Source organism: Harpia harpyja, chromosome 18 (genome assembly GCF_026419915.1).
Source record: "Harpia harpyja isolate bHarHar1 chromosome 18, bHarHar1 primary haplotype, whole genome shotgun sequence".
NCBI lineage: Eukaryota > Metazoa > Chordata > Aves > Accipitriformes > Accipitridae > Harpia > Harpia harpyja.
The window spans coordinates 26,570,197-26,598,006 of NC_068957.1; the positions used below are offsets into that span (position 1 = coordinate 26,570,197).

The 27,810-nt window shown below is 37.6% G+C and overlaps 2 protein-coding genes and 1 long non-coding RNA gene across 12 annotated transcripts in view; 1 reads left to right on the forward strand and 2 right to left on the reverse strand.

Annotated features, from left to right (window-relative positions):
- LAS1L (LAS1 like ribosome biogenesis factor) overlaps positions 1 to 10,614 on the forward strand; it is a 41,601-nt gene extending 30,987 nt beyond the window's left edge. For 3 of the 5 annotated variants that reach the window (XR_008239104.1, XR_008239105.1, XR_008239106.1), the window contains exons 13-14: positions 4,103 to 6,003; positions 7,135 to 10,614. Coding sequence is in view for 2 of the 5 variants with exons in the window: in XM_052813578.1 (XP_052669538.1) it covers positions 7,135 to 7,225 (91 nt within the window). In the remaining 3 variants the exon portion in view is untranslated. The remainder of the gene's footprint in view (positions 1 to 4,102; positions 6,004 to 7,134) is intronic. The other 2 variants (XM_052813578.1, XM_052813579.1) reach the window with 1 other exon arrangement.
- LOC128153810 (uncharacterized) overlaps positions 1 to 27,810 on the reverse strand; it is a 275,250-nt gene that overhangs the window by 229,400 nt on the left and 18,040 nt on the right. The window lies entirely within an intron of this gene.
- ZC3H12B (zinc finger CCCH-type containing 12B) overlaps positions 10,615 to 27,810 on the reverse strand; it is a 35,214-nt gene continuing 18,018 nt past the window's right edge. For 4 of the 6 annotated variants that reach the window (XM_052813571.1, XM_052813573.1, XM_052813575.1 and 1 more), the window contains 5 exons: positions 22,226 to 23,000; positions 18,462 to 18,601; positions 17,468 to 17,702; positions 17,272 to 17,378; positions 10,615 to 16,708 (listed from right to left, as the gene is read on the reverse strand). In XM_052813571.1, coding sequence (XP_052669531.1) covers positions 15,288 to 16,708; positions 17,272 to 17,378; positions 17,468 to 17,702; positions 18,462 to 18,601; positions 22,226 to 22,836 — 2,514 coding nt within the window. In that variant the 5' untranslated portion in view covers positions 22,837 to 23,000 and the 3' untranslated portion in view covers positions 10,615 to 15,287. Of the gene's footprint in view, positions 16,709 to 17,271; positions 17,379 to 17,467; positions 17,703 to 18,461; positions 18,602 to 22,225; positions 23,528 to 24,877; positions 24,974 to 27,810 lie in introns of those variants that run through there. The other 2 variants (XM_052813577.1, XM_052813572.1) reach the window with 2 other exon arrangements.

The following is a 27,810-nucleotide window of genomic DNA, read 5'->3' on the forward strand; positions in this document are numbered from 1 at the left end:
GTCATCTTTGAAGAGACCTCATTTTAAATAATGTCAGTGACAAGATTTATAGTTGCTCTTACAAGATTCTCGTGTATGTTACAAAACCTTGTTGTCCAACAGGTGCCTCAAAAGAACCTGAGGCTTTGCTTCAAGTCATACTACTCTTCCTGTTCATACCTCTTTGCCTTCTACACTGTGTGTGTTAGTGGCACAAAGGTACTGAAGTGCCTTAAGGCACCAGTGGTGTCATGACTATACAAGACAGTACCAGTTTAAAGAGTTTTTCTAGCCTAAAAGACAGGAAAAAGATGAGTCAAAACCCACTGGCAAATCCAGAAGGTGTATTAATTTTAATTTATTGTTGTTAACTGCTTTTGATATTGGAGAAAAAGCAAACCTGTGGGAAGGGAGCATGGTTTGATGGCTGGAGGCATGTTTCCTCATACTGTATTTATGCATGAACAGGAGCAGGGAGAGATGACGACAAACCATTTCTCATGACAAACGTCTGTTCTCTTATTGCCAGAGATGTGGGGATGGAGAGTGGGCTGGAGTAGTTACAACAGAATCTGAAAGACCCAGAACCTGTGCTCATTTCAAGAAAAGCATGGTTGCACCAGTAGAGCAGGAAGCTGGCTCTAGCCTGCTTTTGAAAGCTGGAAATAAAGAGGCACCCTTTGCCAGAGTAGAGAAACTCATTGATGCTGTGAAGAATTAGCATGGCAGTCTAGGTGATTTTTATACTAGAAAAATAGGATTGAGTTGGTGAGTAAAAAGGTTCATTCCTCTTTACCACTTCTGCTGGTGTGTATCCTACCTCAGCTCTATCTACTGTGGGTTGTCTTGGATCAAGCGAGAAGGTTTTGTTTTCGACATTAAGCTCGGTCCCTAAACTAGCAAACAAACTGAGATTAGGCTCAAAACATTCTCTAACATCCACATTCATTTGAGCCCACAGCAATGTTTTGCCTACACTGTTCTGTACTGTTACAGATTTAATACGGTCTTTTCAAGTGAGTAGTGTTGTGATGCACTGTAAAAGCCGAGTTGTGCTACCAGAACAGAGCTGTTGGGCCCTTCCTTGAATGGAAGCAATTAGTGTGAAGCTTGGGGTTTTTTTTTCTTTGGGGAAGGCTTTGCCCTTTCCTGAGGGGAGAGAGAGAGGTTCCTGGGTTTATTAGGAAATGACAGAAGGAGAGAACTGGAATCCAAGAAGATAGCAAGGGAATATGGAGGCAGCTTCAAGGTAAAGTGGAAGATAGAATTCTAGAAATTACTTGTCTGTTGCAAAGGGGATTAGGCTGACCAGTTTATCTGTTCTTCCTTAGTCCGGTGTATTTTATGACTGTGTTTGCAGTTGAATTTGTTTATCTGCACACATTCCAATGGTGTGGCATACTTTGCTTGCTTCTTATGGTAGATACTTTCTGATACCCAACTGCCTGATACTGTTTGCCTTGTGGTTTCCCAGTACTATCGAGAACTATTTTGTTGAAACGGAAGAAAGGGCATTTAGCTGAAGACACCTGATGAATGCATTTCAGTTAGAAACAGTATCCTAAATGTTGCTGCATGTGATTCCTGTATTCCCCCCCCACCCCCCCCGCCTTCCCTTAAAACCAGGCAATTGAGTGATGCAAATCGGTGTGAATAAATGCGCTGTGATGCAGCATTGGACACAATTTATACTGCTCATTGGCATGGAATGGCTCTCGCTTACCTTAAACTATTCAAGATCACTACTAATGGTTCTCAGAGGACAACTTCATGGAAAACTTTCTGTGGAAGGAAAGAACAACCTCAATTTGTTTATTTAAAGATTTTTTTTTTTTAAAACAGTAAAAATAATGTAATGGCATCAGAAGTATGCAGCGACCTGATGTAGCATACTGGGTTTGTCTTCTAGAAATTCAGTCTCAGTGCAGTAGTAGAAAGGCCTGGGACAAATTTCAATTACAGAAAGCAGAGTTGTCGAAGAGCAGGAAAAAGCACACAAAGGTGACATTTCTTATCCTTTAGAAAAAGGGCATGCTAGGCATAGCTGCCGGCAAATTGTTTGGGTCACTCTGAATTTTAAAGGTAGTTAATACTGGAATAAATTGCCCAGAAAGATTGTGAAGTCTTCATCCTTGGAGACATTCAAAACCCAGCTGGACGTGGGCCTGGGCAGCCTGTTCCAGATGACCTAAGCAGGGGGATTGGACTAGACAATCTTAAGAGGTTTCTTCCAACCTCAGTGATTTTATGAAAATATCTCTGCTCATTTCTCTTCCCACTTCCTCAATGAAAACTGATAATAGCAATAAACTACTGAAGTAGTTTTAGTAGTAACCTAAAAACTAATTGAAAAGAAGCCTCCACATGTAACCACTTTTGTCCAAAACAAAAACTAATTTGAGGTGTTTATAGGAACAGTAAGACTATCCAGTGAAATCTAGTTAGTACTTGTTTTTCAGGAGTAGTATATCTGAGGACGTATAAGTTAACCACAAAGAGCCTGCGATTGGGAAAAAGCAACTTTGTAATACAAGTATTTTGTTGTTTCTGTTTGGTTTTGTGGTGTCTTCTGAAGCACCTAGTTCTGGCTACTGGGAGAGCAAATGTGGGAGTGTTTATGTTGTGGATTTGATTTCTTTGTGCAACTTCTGTTCACCTAACAGTATTTGGAGTCTTATACCCTGAAAAAGAAACAGATATGTCTTTCCCCCCCCCCCCCCGCCCCCCTCATTTTTGAAAGGATGATTGTTTCTTTACTGGCTTCAGAATTGAAGATCTTTTGATCTGTGATTGACTGGGGGGGGGGAGTCTTTAAATAGCTTTTATTTTCATTAAATGGTAGAGTTCTCATAGGTTAGCAAGTATTATGCTGTCCTTTCGCCTCTGTGACTGAGAGTTCTTTCTAGGCCTGCCAGTAAAGCATTTCAGCAAGCAGGTCACAAGCAGCAAATAATATGTCAAAAGAAAAGTTTGTCTCTCATGTTGGCAGATCAAATTCTGCAATGGTCTAGATCAAGCTAATTGACCCGTTTAATGTTTCCTTCCATTATCAGTAGCACGAGGTTCCTTTGAAGGAAGATGCCTGGACTGCATTTTGAAATATGATTTAGTCATGGTGAGGACTGACTGTATACTGATTGTAGACTAAAAAGTTGCAAGCCAGACACATAGATTTCAGTGCTTCATTGTGCAGACTCTGAAAAAAGCCAGCAGGTGTTGCTTTTCCCTCTGCACCCAATAATTGTTTTCCATGTGGGCTAAGATGCAGAGATACAGAGAGGAGTGACTGCAAGAGCTTTGTCTATATTCAGCCAGGGAGGTGGTTTTCTTTTTCTCCTCATGTGCTGCTTCCAGTTGGCTATTTTTTGAACAGTGTAATGTGTCATGCAGCTTGTATTACTAGAAAATACCCATGTAGAAAATGAAAAAGCACATACCAGGCCAAAAGTAACACATGTTTCTGCATCTCTTTTGTGTGGGTGAGAGGGGCAGACAGTTTCTGCCACTCAGATCACAGCCTGGCAGGAGGCCAAGGAAAAAGCCTTAGAAAGAAACATGAGGAAAACCTGTTGTTACCAGAAATAAAAAGGAGCAGAACCTGATTTATTCCTGTAGCTGTGCCTGGAAACAATCCACATTTCATCAGGAGTGTTACAACAGCAGCTTGTTCATTCTTCTTATTTCCCTTGCATGGCAGCTTCTCTGTTTGCTAGAGGCCATGTGGCATCGGAAAGGTTGTCTGACTTGCCCAGAGGCAGAGGGGAGCAGATCTTCTTGCCTACTTCTCATGTATTCTTCTATGTAGAAACTTTTGTCCACAGTCTTGCAGCTACATGGGTTTTCTGCTTCCCCTTCAAAAGGGGTTTGTATGGGCTATTCCAGAAGGGGTCTTTGCTATTTGCTGCTTCTTTGATACTGCCCTCCAACTTCTCTATCTGCAGAGAGCTGTTCTGCCAGGCTGACTGTAGGGGTACCACAGTGTGGTATGAGAGATTGTGAAAATTTGACACTTTACTTTGAAAATATCCATAAGATGCTTGCAAAAAGCATCTGCAGTATAGGCAATGGGACACGCCCTTTCTAAAAGCTGTGGCTGTCTTTGTCTTTCTCTCTGGCTCCACAGACTTAAAGCAAATGAAGGTAATGAACTGCAGAATGGGTTTCCTGGAGCATGGAGTTTGACATTAATTTGGAAAAAGTGCTTTGGACAAGTCATGTTACAGAAGCAGAACCTCTTGCTGCAGCCCTAATTCACCAGGTCCACAGATGAGAATGGAGTGCTTGGTGATCTTATGATGTGTTTAATCTATGTTGTTTAAAATCTGCCTGAATTCTGCCTGCCTTGTTTGAGGTCTGTGCTTCTTACTAAATAGTTCCTATGAATCTGTAGCAAAACTTGATTACATACCAGGAAAAATACGTTTCAGATGACAACCTCCCTCCCCTTTTAAAGATGAGCTCAATCTCGAGAGACAGTCAAGAGCCCATCTCTTTTCCTGTGTTTCACTTCTTTTTCTGCTTTTGTTGTTGTTTCTGGATGTTCAGAAAATTTGAGAATGTGCCTTCCCTATGCTGAAAGCAACAGCCTAGCTATCCACGAAGTTTTCCCCCACAAGGATGCTGGATAAGTCATTTTTTGTTCTTTCTCTGCTCATAGTTTTCTGCCTGCCACTTATCACACAGTTTGTGGAACTTTTGGACATTTGTGGAACACTCTTGTGGAACCCTTTACACACAGTTTCTGTGGTTTGCCATCAGATCTTCCCAAAGATAAGCATGCTTTTTCCAAAACAGAATAGCCTGGATCTCAGAGAAGCAAAATAGTTCAAAAAAGATGAATCCAGCAAAACCCAGTGAATTTTGAGGCTGTACTCCATTGTCACGTATTTAGCTGTCTTTGCAGATATACTATTGGAAGAAACTAGTGGCAAGCAAGTGGCTGGGGGAAAAAGTAGCACTTATTATGGAAACGGCACTTTCTCCCTTGAATCCCAAGTAATAAAGTGCTGTTGTTCTGCTTGGTGATACTCCAGTTTCTTCCCTCCTGAAAAGTGGTTGATCTGCTATGATGAGCTTGTTCTTGGCAACCTTCTTGCAGTACAGTTAAGACAGAGAATGACGTCAGTGTCTATCCCCTGAATCCCTGTCCTGGGAATGACAGCAGGTCTGTGAAGTCATGAATGATGAGGAGTATACATCACAAGGGAGGAAAAATTATCCCATTAGCAGGCTGAATTCAGGATAGTTTCCAACAGCCAGAGGGAGACTGTTGCGTCATTACACTGGGTGTGATAACTGTGATGTTTCTGTGTTGGTTTTGTCTGCAAGGCCTCTGGCAGTGTCTCATCTGAACAGGGAGTGTCTAAGAGGTGTTTTGACCTTAAAGGAGAAATTATCTGTCTCTCAGGAGCTCTGAACAACAGCCTCTGCTATATAGCCAGTTATTCCTGTACTGAACATCTGGAAAAGGCATTGAGTTTTTTGGTGTATAGCTTGAAGTTGCTGTATAAATAAAACCTTCCAAACATCTCAATCTTGTTTGCAGAAATTATTTTCTGTCTTCAGAGGTTTTTGGTTTTGTTTTAACATGAGACATAAGTTCCTGTGATGCTTGGATACTTTGGAAAAGCTTGGGGTTCCTTCCTCCCTGATCCCAAAAGATTGTGTTCTTTGGTGGGTTTTCTGGTGTATGCTCTGTATGTGTGTTGTCAAAGTTTGTGTTTAGTGTTGCTGTGGCAACCTCTGAAACTTTGAATAGCTGCTGTCATCCTCAGGCAGTCGTTTTGGTTTTTGTAATAAGCATATGTGCTTTTTGTTTATTCCCAGTGTCAGTTTTACCTGACAGGAGGGGCAAACTTGGCAAATAATGACCACTTGGAGAGTTTTCTGAGGGTGGAGTTTGCTGACATGCAATTGCTTTAGGGATTGCATCAAGTGGTTGCACAGACATTTCAAAAATGGGATTCATCATGGTCATGGATAATGACTAGATTTTGTTGTCCTAAGGATGAGATGCATAAGCAGGTAGGTGAGAGGGGTGGTTAGTATGTGCTGAAGGGTAAAGACAGTGAGTAGGCAGGGAATATATTCTTATCCTGGAGGATGCTAGGTTATAGCTAGGAGTGTATGAGCTTTCCTTGGGCATAAGGAATAGAGAAAGTGAAAAACATGTACAAGACAAACACATTTTCCCTGTTTCTCCTTCACAATGTCAGATACCAGGTTTCAAGTGGATCCTTTAAGGATTTCTTTTATTGATAAAATTTAGCTTTCACCTTCACCATTCTCATAAAATGAACAAAAATGATAAAACAAACCCTTATCTGACCTACTTAACAATATGGTAGTGATCCAAGTTCCTTCACATGGTAAAACTTTGGGTAGGGAAAGGTTTACTTACATTCTCCAACTGTTCTTTGAGCCTTGTGTTTGACAGTGCCTTATGTCTAGGAACGCTCTGTAAAATAATCTTACTTGTTGCTTTGTATGCTGTGTTAGCGAGCTGTCATGTAAATGGGTCATTGTTTGGGGGACCTCCTGGGACTCAGCCCTAACTGGGTAACTTCTGCTGTGAAAAGTGATTTTACACCTGTTTGAGTGAACCACCTTCTAAAATTAGAAATTATTTGGCATGCTGTGGGTATCACCAAACAACAACTTCCTTTAAAGTCTCTGAAAGCACTAGTTTCTGTGACTTCTTTGTAAAGCCATAGAAATGGCTAGTTTCCGTGTGCAGAGTGTATGGGCTTTGTAACATCTGTAGCTTCTGACAGACTGTTCTCATATTGACTACTTGCTGTGTTAGCATTTCACCTGATGAGCTTGTATTCCTAGCTGCAAAGGACAGATGAAGGTTCAGATGAAAATTCTTGTGTGGTTATTTCTGAAGTCATGTCTCCCTCACAATTGTTGGTAACTGGTAACATTTCCTTTGGTTTGTGCTTTGGTACTTCTGGCACCTCAGGACTGCTGCCTCTCTTGAATGAACTCATGAAAAACTAAGGACATTGCAGCAGCTAAATGTTGAGAGCTAAAAATGAGAAATGACATTTTGTTTTCGAAATAAAACTTGTTAAGGTGCTATCAACATTACTTTGGTGATGTGAGCTTCTAAACCAGCTCAGTGCTGATGTGCTTTATTTCTCGTCTTCACAGCTCTGCAGAATTGAATATTCCTGTGACAGGAGGATTGTTATGGACCCAGAATGACTTCCATAAAATAAAAAGTGGCCTTCAACTTTTCTAAGACAGCAGAGTGCTCTGCGGCTTTCAATATTGCACAAGATAAGTGGCATGGAACAACTAGTAATGGTGATGGGGAAACAGCCACTCCAGGATGTATTTTTTTTCATGAAGATTTACTGATTTTTACCATGTAAAATCAATATTTTATAAAGGTGGTGTGTTTTAAGTTCCATGTGTGGTAACCATTGTCTTGCTTAACCACTAACATTAACTTTCAGCTCTAGTTGATGTTTGCCAAATACAGTTAGAATATTTGGGAATCCCTCAGTGTTCCTTAATTTTTTTCATAGTTAATAAATAGAACTGACTGAAGGCAAACCTTTTTTCTGGATCCTGTTTTTGCTTTTTCAGTCAGGTATTCTGGAAAGTGTCCTCTGGTCTTCCCCTCATTAGCCAGGCTATTGAGCCTTGCCTATTTCAGTGATGCTAATTGTCCTGTGTGAGTTTGCATGATTTTGCCAGGATATGATTGTGCTACAATTTTCATCTAGCTAGGATTTCACATGAAGCGTCAGGGATCCAGCCTAGTTACAGCATGGCTGAATGCACCATAGCGCATAAATATCTTTTAAATTTTTTTTCTCGCCATTTTTTTCAAGTGATAGTTTTGAGGCCTCTACTATCTCTTTTTAATTAGTTTTCTTCTTGATGTTATTTCTATTTGTTATTTTGCTGAGGTTGATAACTAATGCTGTGGTCTTTGCTGAGAGCTAGTGTGATTACTGCAGTAATGGACTTGAGTACCTTGTTGGAAAGTTGTTGAGAAAAAGGACCTCCACTTAGTTTTTTGTAAATTCAGTTTTCTTTACCTGTATTAAAGGTTCTTGGAACTTAGAGGCTTCTGCAGTTACCTATCAGGAGTTCAAGCATATATTCGTTGTGGGACTCCTCAGTAAGAATTTGTTGGAGTGTATCTGCTAGAGGGTAAGACAGAGCTTTCCTCTGAGTCAGTCTGGTAATTTGCAGTATTTACAAACCAAACAGAAACAGGAACGTGTCAGTGCAGCATTGTGAAATGGAATCTTTTTAGTTCTTTAGAGCTACTGCTGACATTATGTGCTAATGTTCTATAGAAAGAGATACAAAAAGGGACATACAACTTTAGCAGTACAGTGGATAGGATTGAATTGCAAGTTTAGAACAGCAACTTCATGGATGCTTTGGGCTGGCTCTCAAGTAAAGGCTTAGCTAAATGTCCATAATGTAAGTAATATTTCTTTGTTCTAATTTTTTGTCATCCTGTTCTACTGCAGTTGCTCTTCACCAGACAGGCAAAAGTTATTTAAAACATGTTGTACATTTCCTTCTCTAAAAACAAGCAGTGCTAGTGCAAAAGAAAACAAACTTCTCTTTTAGGAGAGATTTTTCATGTAAGTCCTTCCCCTTTCTAGTATTTTGAGAAATTTCTCCTTTTACCCAGCAGTTCCTCAAGCTTATTTAGGCAATTTTTAGTGAAGAGGATTTATTCTTTTATTACTGTATTTGGTAGAGTATGAAATTACTTAAGTTATTGTATTTGGTACTTCAGAGGTCTGTCAATGCAACCAAGCACAACAGTTCAAAAAGGAAAGTGTGATGCTGGCAAATACTGTGCTGCATGTAACCTTTTTCTGCTTTGGTGAAGATTTACTTGGTAAAATCATGTGCTACTGTAATTTCTTCATCAGCTGTAGTAGTTACTGCCCTGTGCATCCACCATTACCCCACCTAGTGAATTATGGAATAAAAACCTGGTCTTTGATCTAATTGCAGAGTCAAATAAATAGTTAAATCCAGTGCTGTGTCTGACTTGTAGAAAAGCACAAAACTGCCAGATGCTTTAAAAAAAAGAATACCAAGATTTGAGGAGAAGCCATAGTAATGGCATGAAATTTAAACTAAGTGTTACTGGGGGGGGTGGGGGGGAAGCAGGCTTGAAACAAAGGGGGCAGGGAAAGAGAATGGCTGGAGAAAAGAAACAAATGTTTTGGGTTTTAAAAAGTGAAAAAGGAGCTTCTATTAAAAACCAGAAGTGTAAAACCTAGACAATTATGTATCACCTTGTTCAGGATGATGAAACTTTGTGTTTGTTTGGTCTGATTAATTCACAGGAACAATTTTGTAGCTACTTTTCCAAGTACCTCCGAAATGACAATGTTACTATGAATAATACAAAATAAATGCATAGATAATCTTAACCTTTAAATCCAGCCAGTTCAAATGACTTGAAAAGCAAGTAAGAAAACAGTTACTGTATTGGGTACTTCTGAGTTATGCAAACATAACAGTTTAAAAAGGAAAGGGCAATACTAGCAAAATGCTGTGCTACATGTAATTTTTTTCCCCTTTGGTAAAAGTTTACTTGGTAAAATGTGTTTTCAACATGCTAATTACTTTCTTTGCTGGAAGCACATTCTGAGTGGGGATAGGAAGGGCAATGTTGCTGTATTTCTAGATTACCTGATTTTTCCTTTGCATTGGGCAGGCCTTCGTGAGACTGCTTTCTCCCTGTAAATGAATCTCTCCAGACAGATTTTCACTGTCCAAAAAAACCCATCTCTAAAGGGAAGCTATAGAAAGGATTGGAGACAGAAGCTGGGACTATATGGAATAAATCACGCAAAGAGGAATTGCTGAGGAAGTTAAGGCCTGGGTCCACTGTTTGTGTGGCCTGTGAGCCCTTTTTCCTGGCTTTTTCCACCTTTTGAATTTCTTTTCAAAGTAAGTAATTGGACAGAGTAGTGGAACCTTATTAGGATAATTTATTGCTGGCCATTCAAGTCTTCCAATATGCTGTTATCTCATTCCCGAAGGCAGATACTCTGACAAGGACTTCAGCTCGACCCAGGGGTCACAGTTTTGGGGCAAAAACTGGAACAGTAAGAATATCCCATGAAATCTAATTACTACTTGTTTTCAGGAGTGATATACTTGAGGATGTAAATTAAGCATAAAGGGCCTGGGATTAGGAAAAAGCAACTTTGTAATACAGGTATTTTATTGTTTTTGATTGGTTTTGTGGTGTCTTTTGAATCCCCTGGTTCCTGGCCATTGTGAGAACAAACATGGTAATGGTGAGACGTTCAGGCAAATTCAGATTGAGATGATCTTTAAATTTGTGTAATACAGAGATGGACAAAGGATGTTATTCTGACAAGACAGTGGGACCTAAGTAGTACTTTTTTCTCTGCTTTTTAAAGAAATGTAAAATTCTTGTGCTGTTCCTTCACAGATTTAAGCACAGATGGAACATTTGAGCATTATGTATGATTTCAGAATCTGGGTATTTTTCAGTAAGTCAACTAAAAATACTGAGAAATAATTTAGACTACAACACTTGTTTTGGACAAAACAGGTTTTTGGGGCTCTCATCTAAAGAGGGTTACAAAATAAAAAGCTAGATACAAATAATCCAATGGCTCTCAGTTTTATTAAATAAGCAAATTTATATATATATATATATAAAGTATAACATGTTTCATATTATTAAATAATTGTGCAAACCTTTTACACAGAGCAGGAGGGGAACAGGTAATAGCCTATATTTCTTTTAGATTCTTCTCTCAAGTCTTCTAATACATTTACAAACTTTAAATACCACAGTAAAAATCATAGATATTGTATAATGGCTCTTCAAAGGCTAACCAAACACTGGCATGAGAATTGAAGTGACGGTGCACTTGTATTTTTCCAGTTGAAATACTGCAAGAAATACAGTTAATAAGGGCTGTGTCACGCAGACAAGCTATGGGTACATAAGAGGAGTATTAAAGCTGAACACTCTCCATGGAAATAATAGTGACAGATCTAATGATCTGACTGTTATGAGTCCTCTGGTACTAATGCTTCAGGTAAACTTTTGGCTAGTCAAGATAAAGTAATATCTCAACTCTGTGGAGCAAAGTCTCACAGAAATGATGCATGGTCCTTCTCTTTAGCATGGAGTTTTAAGAATTGCTATAGTCTAAATATGTCCCTTGAAATGTTCCTGTTTGTGGTTTGGTATACAGCACAGGTATACATGCATGTCACCAAGTATTTTTTTAACTGAATTATATGGACAGATTCGTGGTGTGTTCTGACTTTATCATTAAGAATTTCAAAATGCCAAAATTCACAATTTGAGGCAAACTGGCATTAAAAGTATGTAGGGGAGAACTCACCTAGATAGATGTTTTGGTTTTGTTTGTTTTTTTTAATGAGGATCCTTCTGCTTGTTCTAAGCAACCATACCCACTCCTTCCATTTTTAAGTTTACAATTAAAGTATTTTTACAAAAGCTAAACAGGCTCATGCTAGTGAATGAATTACATGCAGCAGCAACTAGAGCAGTGCACACTTATTACTACAGAGATTTACGAATACCACATACTGGTTTAACATCCATTTTCACTCATTTTGTCATTAAGACTTACATTATATTTGGGTCAACCAAAAAAACCCAAAGAGGTTTATAAAATTTTACAACAAACAATAATGTTTAATTCTACAAATGAATAAAGCCAACTACTACTGCAGCTCAATACGACAACAACAGGACTAACAGTAGTGAAATCATCTATATGTATAATTTAATATATTACTGACATGTAATTCTTACAAAAAAAAACATTAAATAACTTAAACTGGACTGACATCCCGTAAAGCATTTGATTTTTGATTCATGAATTTAAGGTGATACACTTTTAAGTGACAAATTATGTGAAAGTAGTATAGCTAAAGATGAAAGATCAGTAAATCAGAACTCCCAGAAAACACTCTGGCCCCAGCAAAGCACTGAAGTCTACTGCTTACCTCTTGCTGATTGCAGTAGGCCAGGATTTTACCTTCCCACTTTTTTTTTTTCCTCTCATCTAGAATTGTAATTTCATGGATTTTATTAAAATATAGTTTCTAGAACTGTTCTCTTACAGTTTTAAAAACATTTAAATACCATGCTCTCAAAAAGAGCATTTATACAAAGTCTTATATTTACAATATAGACAGTTATGATCAGGTGTTAGTAAGATCAACTCTTCCATGTAAGAAGAAATCTAAGCTTATGCGCTGAAGATTAATGAATGTGTCAGTGTTTTGAATTGGCTTGTAAACATATCTGAAAACAGATGTGGATGACTGAATTATCACTTATAGTAGTTGATTAGGAAAGACTACATCACATACAAAAGTTTCGTTACCTCTAAGGAGGGCTAATGAAGCACAAAATTTGCAAATTATTTCCACAAGGCCACACTGCCCATTCTGTAACTCTATGCATGATAGATGCTAATAGCTTCTTAGAAAAAGACAATTTGCCTTCAAAGTGCCTTAGGGAAATAGTATGCTGGGTTTGTATTGGCATAGCATTCCCATTGTTGAAAAAGGAATTACTCTTATCAGCAAGACAAAAGTTAGTGAAAATTAAAATGACTAGACAAATCCTACAAAAATGACTATCTCCATAAACCACCTTGCACTTCATACAGAAATTTCTGCTCAGTTTTCCACGTTAGAAAGCATCAAAACCACCTACTAAACCTCTCTTAAAATAGCTTATCTTTATAATTGGAGAAAAAGGGAACAAACATTTTTCTACATACAAATATTTAATTCCGTGCAAGATGGAAACGAGTGCACAATAAACTTCATTTTATACCTAAATAATTTATAAATTAATCCATTACGAATAAAGCAGGGTCTATAGCAATTATATTGTTACATTTTAAACACATGCAGATGAGTTTAACAGCAACATTTTTACATAAAGTTTAGTGCAAGAATGTATCTGCTTAATAAATAGACTAAAGATAACTATGTAATGCTTTGAGGTGTACACACAGTATCTGTGCACATAATAAACTGGTTCTGAAAAGTTGTCCTTGTTTGTCTATAAACTACAAGTGCCCATTTTAAATAAAAAAGATCCATAATTACTCATGGGCTACTTCCCTGTGACACATGGTGTCACAAACATTGTGGTGAAAATGTAATACTGAAGTTAATCTAGAGATTATTTTTTTTTTATACACAGTTTTTATACAATCAAGAAAAAGAGATACAATTTGTATCAACAAACAAAAGGTCATTTCTGGTTATTTGAGGCATTGCTCTCAGCTGCTTATACCATGCAAGAGAAGAGAATAAGAATTAATCGCAAATTAAAAATATAAAATGCTGGTTAGTAAGAAATGTTTTTGAAAACTGGTCAAGAGTTAAATCTGTTTTCCCCAACTATTAAAAATGTCTGAAGTTTTATTTTTTCCCATTAACAGAGACGATAACCAACTAATTAAAACTTAAGTTATTTTCAAACACCAAGTGTAAATACAGAATTACCTTCAAGTTAACTCATTTTAAATACATAATGACATGGTCATTATATACGTTACCTGTACCAACACAAGAATATTCATCCTGTGTGAAATGATACGGTTATCAAATATCAGTAAATTAACTGTAGTTGCACCTGTAATTGTAGTTTGTTATTGGTTTGGGGTTTTTTTTAATATATGACAGGAACATATTTTGCACATGATAGAGAGCCCACAAGATATTTTGAATCAAACCAACCATTACAGTAACACAAGTGGAGGAAATGATATAACTTTGTTCCTCAGACAAACAGATAACTAGAAAGCAGCATGCAAGCCATTATCAAAACACCAGAAACAACCCTGACTGCAGCCTCACGTTCCGTGTGTTTCACAGTAAGAAACATTTAGGCAGTGTCACACCTTCTCATGAAGAAACAAAAGGCCATAAACCAGGCCTTCTCAACTTTCATGAAAAAAACTACAGTAGAAGTCAACAAGTCCTAGCTCGAGACATATCGAGTTAGTAATGGTTCGAAATGCTGAAATATACAATGGATTCAAAAAAGGGCGTCCAGTCAGTGCAGCTTAAAAAACAATAAACGCCTCTTTTGGAGACATTTAGCTACAAAGGTTCCCACCCTGAGCAAGATACCAGTTGCGCAAACAATGCCACACAAAATTATCTCACCTGTTGAAACAGGAACTCTAAAAGCCTTCATGAGGCAAATGCACACCTTTGCGTGGATCTGAAGAGCAAAAACAACCAGGCCAGCTTTGCCACAAACCCAAACCATAGCATCTCTTTTCAAGAGACAGTCCCCCCCACCCTCCCTTCTCAAGTTGATCTTGTACAGCCATTCTGACTGTTAGCCTCACTTAAACACCATCCTTGCCCCCAGAGGAAGGGCTGTAGTTACTGATGAGCTTCCATGTTAATGCCCAGTTTCCACTGCTTCAGGTTGAGTAATCCAATTTACATAAAACTGACAATTTACAGTCAGCTTCTCTAGTCATCTGGGCTCACTGGGTCATCTGTGCTTACTGCACGGTTGAGAGGCAATTCTGAAGAGAAAAGCTACAGTTAAACTTCTTTTAGTTTATTGAATGGCACTCACACCTTCACGCTCCTTAATGTTTTGGTCCTAATTTAATAAAGTATTTGGCTTCTGTTGGATTGAGCCAACGTATTGGCCAATATAATAGATAACCTATTGGGGAACAGTTTTGAAATTTAAGTACCAACAACAATATTGACATTCAAAAGCTGAAATCAGTTTTTTCTTTTACAAATTGAGTGCTTTAACTTTTGTCAAGTTTACTTTTTCATCAATATTTAATATGCCAGTAAGCAGTGTCAAATGACAAAGCTGAAACCCTAAAAGTCATCTGGGTGTGTATAGAGCATACTTTTAAAGGCCGATTAGATATTTATAAGCAAATTGAAAGTGTACACTAATACATGCAATATAATTGCTAACAGTAATTTTGTAGTAACAGCTTTGAGACACTGAACGTGACATTGTAGTTCTTAATGAGCTATCCATGCAGCAAGGTATGCATTTCCTATAAAATGCTATTAAAAAATCCCTATATTTAAAATCTTAAAATTTACAATACAATCAACTCTTATATAGTGCCTCAGCATATGTATGATTGCTACTGTGTACAGAATTTTATACTATCTTAGTAGAAAATATTTACAATAGATTGGCCCCTTCCTTCATCATTTAAGTTTTCCTCCAGGTCCTATATGGTGTATAGTTTCATTTATCCAAAAGAAGCTGTAATGCTTTAACGCCCTGTTCTTAATTTGGCAACAATCATAGCTGCCAACTGTTGTGCATCTGTCATGTGGGGATTCTTTTCCATCACAGAAAGGACAATGCTTGGAGGGAAAATATTGCAGAGGTTCTTGTACGTTTGATACTGATGTTCTGGGATGATATGAGGTTCCCGTGGCTCACCACATATCCCAATCCAGGGATTCCTCCAGAGTTGCTCCATCTTCTCAGGCATACTTCTTACCATTACAGGTTCATAACATGGCTGCATGAGGTTGTTACTCAGTGGATACGAGTGATAAGTGTAAGAGTCTGATGCACATGGTAATGGATCCCAACTAGCATGCTGCTCTCGACAGAGAGGTGGTCTTCTCTGCCTTGTAGGGTTACTTTCATAAAGCCGTGAGTCAGAAACACTGTCCATTCGCGTCATGACCAAGGCACGGCTTGGTTGTGCAGTTGATGGATGAACATTTTGAGGCACAGAGTATTCGCCTGGACAACTGGACCGTGGTCCAACAACTGGATGCTGGGCATGTAGGCCTAAGTGGGAAACTGACTGTTTGCGAAGGGATTGCTTAGGCTCTTCAGTTCCGTAACTCTGAACTCTATTTAAGGCTTCATGGTAACCATGGGAAAAAGGCTGAAGTCGATTTTGCGATGGCAGTCTGTGGATCTTCACATTGTCTTCTGGACTGGCATCTGCTACACCCAGATACAAGTCATTGTAAGAGGAATAAGAATCATTACTTGTATGGCTTAAGCAATTGTCAGGACAGGGGCTTGAGTTTCTAGAATACATCCCCTGGTCCATATCAGCCCCGTAATAATCTGTGTTACGGATACTACTTATGCTCAAGTTGGAGAAATCACTGAGTAAGGAGTAATAGCCATGGTCCCCCAATGATTCATATTTGGGATACTGGTCAGTATAGCTAACTGAGGTGCCATGGCTATTGGTGACTAGTATAGGAGGATATTGCACACTGGACATATGTTCCAGTGAGGATTTCTGATGCATGAACTGTGAGGAACCTGGCACCGGACTGCTTGCAGAACGAGTATTTAATGCACCAGCTGCATGGCTTTTTGGTGGAGGGAGCGTTGGTACACTTAATGCAGAAACCAGAGACGGGACAGAGCTGGCCTCAGACTTCCGGGCTACTGATAACTTTTCCTCAGGCTCCACAGCTACTGATCTAATGCTTGGATCTGACTGACGTTTTGGGGCAATGCGTTTCACTTCAGAACTGATTTCTCCTTTGGAGCTGGATGGCCCTGTGCCACATTTGGCCAAGGCTCCCTCACTCATAGTTTTCACAGCAGATAATTTGGCACTTATTCGAAGCTCATCCGCTACTGACCTTTGAGGCTGGTTTGCCCGTTCTGGGTGGTAATATTTACATTTGTGCCCATAGGTGCACTTTTTACCTGGAAGAAAAGTGTTTTCAGGTTAAATAAAGCAAAAACTAATCAATACCACCACCTGCTATCTTTTTTCTTTATATCTTTCACCACTTCTCGATAGTAATATTTCTAGATTAACCCCCTAAGGAATAATCATATATATTGTATATACAGGCAGTCACAGACTCTGTGACCTGTATCCACTTATATCACTGCACCAAGGGCAAGACACATCACTTTTCTTCCTACTGGCTCATGATTTCAATACTGACAACAAACATACTCAATGCTATATAAAACAAAACTGGTCTAACACAGTTTGTATAGTTATGAATCTCCTTCCTTGAATAAAAACCAGAAGAAAATAGCAAAAAGCTGTGTTATCCACAAGGTATATCTGGTAATCCTTAATTTTCTGCTACATTGTGTTTATTAATATGTGTATAAAGGGTATAAAAATGGATGTAGTGCTTGGCTGGCAACACAAAAATGGCACTTTTTTTTTTTCCAGTAATGACAAGATGTTAATTAATTGCTTGCTTCACCTACCTTTGAATACAACAAATCAATCTGACTTAGGCACTTACCATAAGGACACGGTTGTTTCTTATGTTCAGGAATAACTGGCCTTTTCCTTAAGAAATTTTCAAGGCTTGGACCATGGCGTCCTAAAGGATCATCAGGAGGCATAAATCTAAGGGGAAAGAAATTAAATGTGAATTTCAGTTTTTACTGAGGATTCTGAATTACCAAATTCCCTTACTTTTGAAGAAAAAAACATACTTGTCATTCACAAAAGAATACATTAGCAGCCGCTCCTCTATGAACTTCTTCCATTCTGGTTTTTCATTTTGAAGATCCCGATAGTTGTCATTTGATACAATGATGCCATCTGAGTCGAAAGCAAGTTTTACTATGAATCGATCATCATAGCAAACTACTCTTCTTCCCTGAACTCTTCGAGATGGGGTGAAAACAAGAATTTTTTCTTTCTCCAATTTCCGTAAGATTTCTTGATCTGTAAAATAATTTTAGTTAAGCAGCTTTTTAAAAAGTTTTAAAAGAAAGAAATGCAGCCTTTGAAATATGAAACTTCTTGCCCTCTTAACTGACAAAGTATTTTGTAATTATGTTCATATACGGTCCCCCTTATCATTAAAAAATACCTAGATGCAGAGTGCCATTTTATTTCTGAGGTTTCAAAGCACTGGGTAAATATTCAATATTTAAGCTTCACAACCACTCTACTCCTCTGTAAACAACTGTATACCTTTACTCAATCTTCCTGAACATGTGAAGAACTCAGTTGTTACTGTATTGCAATAGCCTTCTTGTTAGCCTGGAGTAAAACCTAAGCACCTTCTATGGGTCAAAGCACACGCTGCCTCTTCAGTGTTCAAGATAATCCTACTAAATGAGTCCCTGGCCTGATAATACTTATTTTATACTCACCCAGCAACTAAGAATCAGGTCCTATATGCTTAACAATGATTGCTAATGGGAAAATTATGACTACTACTTCTCAAAAGTGTTGCAATGATCCAGTAATGTTACAAAAAACCAGCATTGTTTACAGGTGCAGATACTTAAATGCTTGTTTCCTCACCAGTGAAATCATTGTGTTTTCAAATGAACAGTTGAGTGCAACATCATCGTGCAACACCACATCCACAGCCCAGTATGTAGTACCCATCAGAAAGATAACATGGTTGTGTTTTAATGCAATTCTTTTTTCTTCTTTTTAACCAAGGGGTCAAAGAAAATCTTGATCTGTTACCTGTAATTGGTGCATCAGGTCGGGACTGTTCTTTTCTCCATGCAGGTACAAACACAGTGATATCTTTATGTCCTTTTTCCAGAAACCAATCAACAGCTAGCTGAATTCCCCGACAGGAAAATCCTTCTTTATTCCCATGGCTGAAGGACATGCAAAAGTTTTAGAAACAGCAAGGACAAAAGTTACATTTGGTTTTGTTTTTTGTTGTTATGGTGTGCTTGGTTTGGGGTTTGTTTTTTTTCTTCTAAAGCTATCATAGTCTAAGGATACAAGGGAAACAAAGTCTGTAAAGATAGGTAAACCTTTTTATTAGACCAGCTTACATAACTGGAAAAAAGACAATTGTCCAGAGCTATCCAGCCATCAGATTACAGCAACACTGCTACTTAAAACTCTAGAAATGGTGAAATTTCACTATCCCAAAAGCAAAAACAAATAAACATGAAGTTTTTCTGCTTTTTAATTTTATTAGCTGAACTAATTAAAAATATCACTTTCCCCAACAAACTGAGCTTACCTTAAATAGTACCATAAAAAGTTATCAATAACAAAAAAGGAATGAACTAACAATGCTGGCTGTCATGGGTGATAGGTGCTTTTAAACATCTAGATTAAAAAAATACATGAATACTAAGTGTTCTGCATTTTTTACTAGGACTTTTTCTCTTTAAGGGAAAGAAATAACTCTCTCAAAGTTGTTTAAGCACACCCCACACCCCACCAATGTTTTCTGAAACACACAGGAGTCTCTAAAACAGCACACAATTCAGATAAAGGGATTTAATTTTTAGAATGGCTTAAGAAGTTTCTGCAAAGGAAAAAAAATTCTTTAAAGGTTTGATAGAAACTAAGGAGAATCTTAATTATGAATCTTATTCAGTCTACCTCATGGGTACACCTATCTTGATTTGCTAAACGTAGACTGAACTAAAGAATCAGGTTTTAAATCTTCTCAGGAAATAGTTTAGGAATGCCTGAATAATACATAAGCACATATATAAGAGAAGATGATGACATTTAATTATAATATCCTTAGTAGTTAGTCTACACAGGTAAGAGACACACACAGATCTTTGCATTATGGCTGAATTTCATATTTAGATTCAAGCTGACATTTTCTTTGTCTGAAAAACAGAGTGCATATATTACTGCTACACCACATAATTGAATAATAAAAACTAAGGGTTCTGGTTCTTTTCCATTAATATTGTAACTACTTGAGAAAAAAAAAATTGGTCTGCTCTTTTTACTAAAAAAAAAAAAACCAAACCCAAAACCAAAACCAAACACAAAACCCCACCAAACAACAACAACGCTCTTTGTTACACACTTACACAGTTTGGCTAGCAAAGTGAACTACTTCCAAAATTGCATCTGAAAAGGGTAGACTAGTAAGCCAATGCTATGCTCCTTGATGCGCACTCTTCAAAAATGTATTAATTCAATCTTTTTTCCCCCTTTTCAACATAGCTGCAATTTTTCATCAGTTGTGACAGGAGGAGTGATGCTGCCCAGTCAGTTTGGCACCTACCAGTCATTATTTCTGAAGAGACTTACATATTAATTTGTGAAGAAAATTAATTAATTTCTTCAAATCGTTCCATCTGTTGCAAAAGGTGCTAACTGAATCACATCAGTGATGCCGTATTGAGGAACAAGATCCTCACCACGAAAAAGTGGTTGAGCGGCCAGGTCAGGAAGGGTTACAGAACACTGTAAGGGCAGGGGAGGCCATGCGCACCAATGACACTCCCTATTAGAAAAAAACACAAGGGGCCTAGGTAGCAGTGCTGGACAGAAGACGCAGGAGAGGACTGCTATAGCAGCCCTGAAGCATGTTGGCAGTCCTCACAGTTGGCTGTAATTAAGGAGGCTTTGTGGTGCTATATAATGCTAGGTACTCCTCCCACTACTTGAAGCAGCCAGCATTTGACTGTACAAAGTGGCATCCAGCTGCTGCACCATCCTGTTCCAAGCTGTTAGTTCTGTGTAGCATCCCCCAAAATTGTTTACTTCAAGAAAATTTCAATACTGAAAATGGAAATGGTTCCATTTTCCATATGTAGCCACCTTTCAGTTACAACAGACACACTTTACCATAAAGGCAAGGCCTCCATTTGCATTATCAATAATTGCAGTATTTTTAAGCATGAGAAGTGTATAACCCTTGCACTTTTCAGATATTCTCTGTCTGTAGAGCAGATGCTGCACAATTAAGAGATTTGCATCTTATTAAAATTGTCTTCAGCATTATTCTATAGATTATCATTCAAAATTTTACTTCAATGTTGTTGTTGTTGTTGTTGTTATTATTATAGAACAACATCACAGATTACTGGACCATAGCAAGATGCATGCTCTTCCTGGCTCAAAATGTTAAATAAAGTAACACTGAAACAGACCAAAGGTAGACAGATCTAGTACCATCTGTATGACTAAGGCCTATCGATCACTAGCGTGGTCCAAATTCTTGCAACTTAAATAATGAATACAGAAGCTGCAATGTTGCTAAAGCATTTTTCTTTAGATTTTTGTACATTTCAGATGCATATGCAATTTGTTACGAGTTGGAATCGATGATCCTTATGGGTCCCTTCCAACTTGAGATATTCTATGATTCTATAAATAAATAGAGCATCAGTTCTAAGCTATCCAATAGTAAAGAGTACACGTACACTTTTCTCCAGTTGCTGCTACATTATGCTCAGCAGTAACTCAAGCAGTACAGAGACTACAAATTCAACAAGCACAGAAAAAAAAGGAAAGAAAAAGTTAAATCCAATATTGGTGATGTTGCTTTATAGAAACATCTTTTGGATTGATGTAACCACAACTTGGCACTGGAAAATCCAGTATATAAAATATTCTTGTAGGATTTGGGGGGTTTATGTATTTCAAAACTCAGAGTACTCAATACACCTATAAAAATCTGAATTTTCTTAATACATAGAAAAAAAATAATTCAGATCACAAATTCTTTTAGAGCAGAAAGCTGATACTAAAGGAAATCTATTGTGCAAACACCACCTGAAGAAAGCTTGGTATCACTGATGATTAAACAGACTGTTTAAAGAACTCCCTCATAGAAAATAATACTTTCTCAATGACAAACAAATCATTGGCTAGCTGAACTGTGTATTATACAGACATGCTCAAAAGTGGCATGGGACAGGTATCTCTCGAGTTAGTGTTAACCCAAGCAGCCAAGTGCACTTGTGTACACTCACCTGAAATGACAAGCACCATAGCTGTGCAAGTCAGCACATTTAGCTCATGCACATCTCTCTACTGACACAGATAAATTGCTTTGAATTCTAAGCAGGCTTGATCAGCAGGAGCTGAAATACCCTGAAGTCCACTGCACATCATCAGCATATACTGCATGTCATTTTAGAAAGAACCAAGTCTTCCTCCCCTATTTGGTTGCCTCTGGACATTAAAGAAAAATAATTTTCAACATTGTTCAAGGACTTCAAAAAATTAAACCCATTCAAACAAAAGCACACTACAGCTAGATTGCTAGAACAAAAGATTTGAGGGGAGAACTTAGTTTGAAAAAGGGGGAGAAGGAAATTGGAACACAGACTACATATAAAGGAGTAACAGCATAATTAAAAGCCTGGACTAAAGAGTCCATAAAAAGAGATGTATTAGCAGTGTAAAATATACTACGTGACTTAAAATGACTTTGCCATCAATACTGATTTTTCTTATAAATATTTTAGTGATTTATTCTTTTCAAATGTTGTGACAGGGAGACCCACCTCATAGCCACATTGCTTCCATCAATGACAATTGGCCTCAAGTTATCACTGTTATCCACAACTTCATCTTCAAGTGACAATTCAGGGCTTGCTATTTCCTTTGGGCAAGGGCCTCTTGGTACCAGAGTACTGGTGGTACTGCTGGCACTGCTTTGTCCCTCTGATTCACTTTTGTTGCCAAGTCTCACAAGCTCTGCCAGAACATCATTGATGAGTGCATCTGCTCCCAATTTATTCAGTACAGCCTGGATCTGATCTCCTGCATACCCAAGCTTTAAAGCAAAATCCATTTTAGCTTGGTATTCCTTGTCCAAATTTGTTTTGCATTCATCTCGCTTCAAGTCTTGCGTGATACTGCTCTGTGAAAAACTTGGGCGATCCAAACAAGGGGACCGACAGAGTGGCCGATGTGGTTTAGTGGAAACCTCCTTTTCTCTCCACTGAGTATTGCTACAGCTGCTTCTGAAGTATGGTTGCTCAGGTTCACTTTCTGAGCTCGTCCATTCCTCAGATTCAGCACTGCATTCCCCGGCATCTTGTTCCACATTTCTGTCTTCTCTGGAGTGCCTCTTCTCCATTTTCAGCTTCCCTACCATAGACCAGGCCGTCATCACGTTCAGCTTCCAGCCAGAGAGCTCAGTTCTCTTTCATTTCCAAAGCCACCTGGAATTCATACTCAATTGCATTGTGTTGGCCAATTAAAAGTTTACACAAGGCTAGAGTTAATTTGCCTTGCTTACTATGTTCTGGCATAAACAACACCAACATGAAGTTCCTTCAAAAAAAAAAAAAAAAAAATTAGCTTTTGACAAATTCTGTGAAATACTCAACTGCAATGATTTTGTTTACAAGTCAGTAGAGGTCCCTAGTCATTCACATTTCTGTGTAAAAATTGTTCATAATAAAGCATATAATTATGTTGTCTCTTTAATAACAAATTAAACTCTCTTTCCCTCCCCCAGTTACTCTATGTACAAAAAAAATTACACTTCCCACACAATAAACTTACAGCTGGAATTAATGGAGTATCTCAGTAATATTTAAAGATAATAAAACAGAAAAGTGTGATCCACCAATTTCACTAGAAACCTGTCTTTACAGCCTTCTACTGCAGGAACAGCCTGTCTACATCAGGAACAACTGTGTGGAGTTTCAGTATGCATCAAATTTAACACAAACCATTTCAGCCTCTTTCAGTAAGGATTTACTATCAGAACCAGGATAGAAGACGACAAGTTAAATTTACTGCAAGCAAGCTGGCTGCTAGACGTGTAAAGGACAATAACAAGATGCACAAAACATGACTATTGTCTTGTGCTCCGTTTACTATACCTACTGCACTGAAAATTCCAAAATCAAGGATGGGTATTACTGCATTTTGTCCGAAAGTCAGGATAGACATTCATAATTCTTGTCTTATACCAGAAGAAAAATTGTTCAAGGAATTCTAGTGAGAGGTCTGACAAACTAGAAGATTCAGGTGACCTGTGAAGGGACAAACTGACGTCATGGAGCCTTTGGAAAATAGTTTTTAAAAGGAATTGCACCTACAGCAGTGCATGTTTTAGATAAAATGGTAAACTAAGACCTAGATATAAATGCAGGTAATGGGAGAAAATTGATTACCAAAGTAATTAGCTAGAGGCCTACTTTCAGAAAGCTGCAAGTCCCACTTTCCTCTTCTCTGTAAAACAGCAGACTTACTTGAGAATGCAGGATCCAGTGTGAATAACAAAAAATAACGATATAATAGTGTCCCGGTTTCAGCTGGGATAGAGTTAATTTTCTTTCTGGTAGCTGGTATAGTGCTGTGTTTTGGATTTAGTATGAGAAGAATGTTGATAACACACTGATGTTTTCAGTTGTTGCTAAGTAGTGTTTAGACCAAGTCAAGGATTTTTCAGCTTCTCATGCCCAGCCGGCAAGAAGGCTGGAGGGGCACAAGAGGTTGGGAGGGGACACAGCTGGCACAGCTGACCCAAACTGGCCAAAGGGATATTCCACACCATGTGATGTCATGCCCAGTATATAAACTGGGGGGAGTTGGCCTGGGGGGGGAATCACTGCTCGGGAACTAACTGGGCATCGGTTGGCAAGTAGTGAGCAACTGCATTGTGCCATCACTTGTTTTGTATATTCCAATTCTTTTATTATTGTTATTATTACCATTATTATTTTCTTCCTTTCTGTTCTATTAAACTGTTCTTATCTCAACCCACGAGTTTTTGCGTTGGGTTTTTTTCCCCCGATTCTCTCCCCCATCCCACTGGGTGGGGGGGAAGTGAATGAGTGGCTGCGTGGTACTTAGTTGCTGGCTGGGGTTAAACCACGACAAATAGTCTTGAAGAAACCATTTATTTTAAATCCACTTTCTCATTTTGATAAATCTTGCTTTTCTTAAAGTCACCTCTTTTAGATGGAACTACAGACAAAGAGAAGAAAGACTGAAAGGTAGAAAAATGAAAAGGTGCCAAACTTCTGAAAGAGCAGTTTTAAAGCTGCATCTACTACAGAGACTTCAGACTACATCTTTGCTGACAGAAGAAGCATGAGAAGCATGATCCTGGATTTAAACAGCAATCACAGAAGAAAGACCTAGTATTGACACCAGTTTTCTAATATACCTTTGTTTTTAACAGTATAGCCAGTTACCTTTGTGTTCTGATGAATGTTGTAGATATAAGCTGTGGATGCATGAAAAGATCTTTCCCAATATTCCTATGAGAATTTTTGTGACACAAATTAGGCATGACTTTAGCACTGGAACAGAGATTGCTCAAAGATGTGCTTTCCTAATAAGCTCCTCATGCACCCAAAAAAGAAGTAAAAAAAAAAAAAAAATTGAAAGTATAACTCATGTTTTTTGGGAGGGCTGTTGGTCACTAGTGTAACTAAGAATAAATTTATATCTCTGTCATGCACCTTTTTAATCTCCTCTCACATCTCTTCCACTCCGTCAGGCTATGAGCAAGCATTAAAAGACAACAAAATTTTCCTCAAAAGAGCATAAGCACTGAACCAAGTACATGAATTATTTATATACAGGACATTATCAAATACACTTGTATTCAAAAGCTTTTTAAAAATCTGATTGCTATCTCCCCAAGAGACTGCAGTGGCTCTTATTTAATTACTGTGGTCTACCAAAACAGCAAACAATAGAAGAAATACTCCCTTAATGTACAGCAGTGTAACTTCCTTGATGTACAGGAATGCCAAATCTAGGGACTAAAAATAAGTATTGGACTTGGGGGGAAAGTTACGTCTAGTGTAGCTAGAAGAAGAGCATCTCTGACATTGTTCATTTTATTATTTATTTGATTTTCTTCCTAAAAAAGAACTTTAAATTTTTCCACATAACAAAGTTCAGTAGATACTGAAATCAAGAGAAAAATAATGGAAATGCTGACATGTGTGAATATATTCATTTAGTGATGTAAAACAAATATAATAAACATAAAACCAAAATCTTACATACTAGAAGTATCTTCAAAATGAAAAACTGATTTTTTTTTTTTTTTTTTCTGAAGAAGAATGGTACGGACATTTTACAAAGCTTTATAAGCCACAAAAGAAAAATGAAAGAACCACCAGTGTGCACATAAGTCAAAGCTTACTCATTCTGAGTTTTCGTATCCTTTCATTTTTAGGTAGATGTTGAAATTCACTCATCTCAGAAAGCTTTCTTCCTTGACTATTTTCCCTACATTAAATGATAGTTTTCTGTTGCCTATGGGAGTATTTCAGAGAACAACAGGTCTAGAATCTAGTGATAAAATTTGATAATCAAACCCATAAAAATGTCAAAGGATCTCTAAGACAGGTCCCTATTGGCCTAACAACAACAAAACCTAAAATTGTCTCAAAGTGAAACAAAGATTATTAATCTGCGAAACATTCACACAGTAATATATAATTACCTTAAACAGGCCAAACAATAACATTCCACAAAACTGCACTCTAATTTATGCTCTTTACTTATACATCTCACTTGGCTGTGTTAAATCTACATATTGGTGGAGATGGTAGATATATATCCAGAATACAATGAACTTCAACCCACACTTCCAGTGACACTGGGAAGTACCTACCTACTAAAGGCAGGTATTTGAAGAATAGGTATGTTTACAAATGAGCAATTTTAGGTAAATATCTTAGACTGAAATTTTATTTATTTGTGTGCTTTGTTTGCTTTGGGGATAAAGATCTTTCAGATTCTGTTCAAAAGAGTGGCTAAGAGGGAATTACTTCATTACCTGTACAGTGGAAAAAAAAAAAGGTTTAGAAGAAAAAGATACAATATTCTAAAATATAGTCCTAGTTCTCATATCATGTGAAGAACAGTCTGAAAATTTCTTTTGATGAATATGAACAGCAAGATTTTCAGCTACAACTGGGTTGTTCTTAAGTAAACAAGAGAATTACATAGCAAAGGTGGCTAGCTTGACTGATAACCATTAACGGTCTCACAATTACTCCAAACAGTGCCAAATGTAATGACTCTCACTTGTTCATGCTCTTTTTGTGATGCACATACACGCAAACACAAACACATATGCATGCAGAGAGGGCTGCTCAAAAGCCTAGTTTCCATAAGAAATCAAGCTAATTAAAGAAAATGCTAATAATTTATATAAAAAAAACGCTAAAAGGCCAAGTTTTGAGTCAACCAACATTATTTTTTAATAAAGAAGAACCATATTCTAAGTCCTTTATGCAACATGGAATAAAAACACAGTTTCCTTGCATTTGAATGGAAATTCCAATGTTTGATTAGACTTAGGTTTAGGTTAGACTTAGATTAGGTTAGATTTAGATACTTGCTGTTCTTTAATATTATGCATTCAAAGAGTATCCCTCTAAATACTTAGTTATCATTATTATTACAGTACTCTCTATTTTCATTTGAGGTGACTTTCTCTCACATAGCACTAATAGCAGTATATTTACAACGCAAATACTTGCCAAGAAAGATGTATTAATCACCTTAATCTGGAATGGATTTTAATTAGGTCTCACGTATAACCTTGTACCTTGCCAAAACTAAAAGGGTATAAAAAATGATAATGAAAGAAGATTAAAAAAACAGGTTATCAACACACTGCACCCCCAGCATACAAAATACTACAACTAAAGAACACTTTACAATACCTGTGGTAACATGCGTTTTTTTCAAATTTATGACACTGTACTGCTTTGGCACTGGACAAAAACCAGTGTGATTCTGTTGGTCCAAGCTTAAAGATCACCATTCTTTTTCCCAGGTTGTCATAATTTCTTTAAACGTAATGTCACAAGAATGTTTTTGGCTTTTGTTAAACTTATCATGCTTGTTTCTCCACCTCTAATAAATAATCCTAACCCCTCTGCCAGTGGAAATCTCATAAGAATGATCAGCCAAAGGTTCTTAAGATTGGAAAAAGCCTTTAAAGTATGATGAAGAGAAAGGAGGTTGTTTAGGTTTTCAAATTTATTGTTAACTTCTTCATTGGTTTTATTTCAACAAATGATTTTCCAGAAGTAAACCATTGAAACCAATTTTTAGAGGACCAAATTTACATTCTTTTATAAACACTTAAATTTTA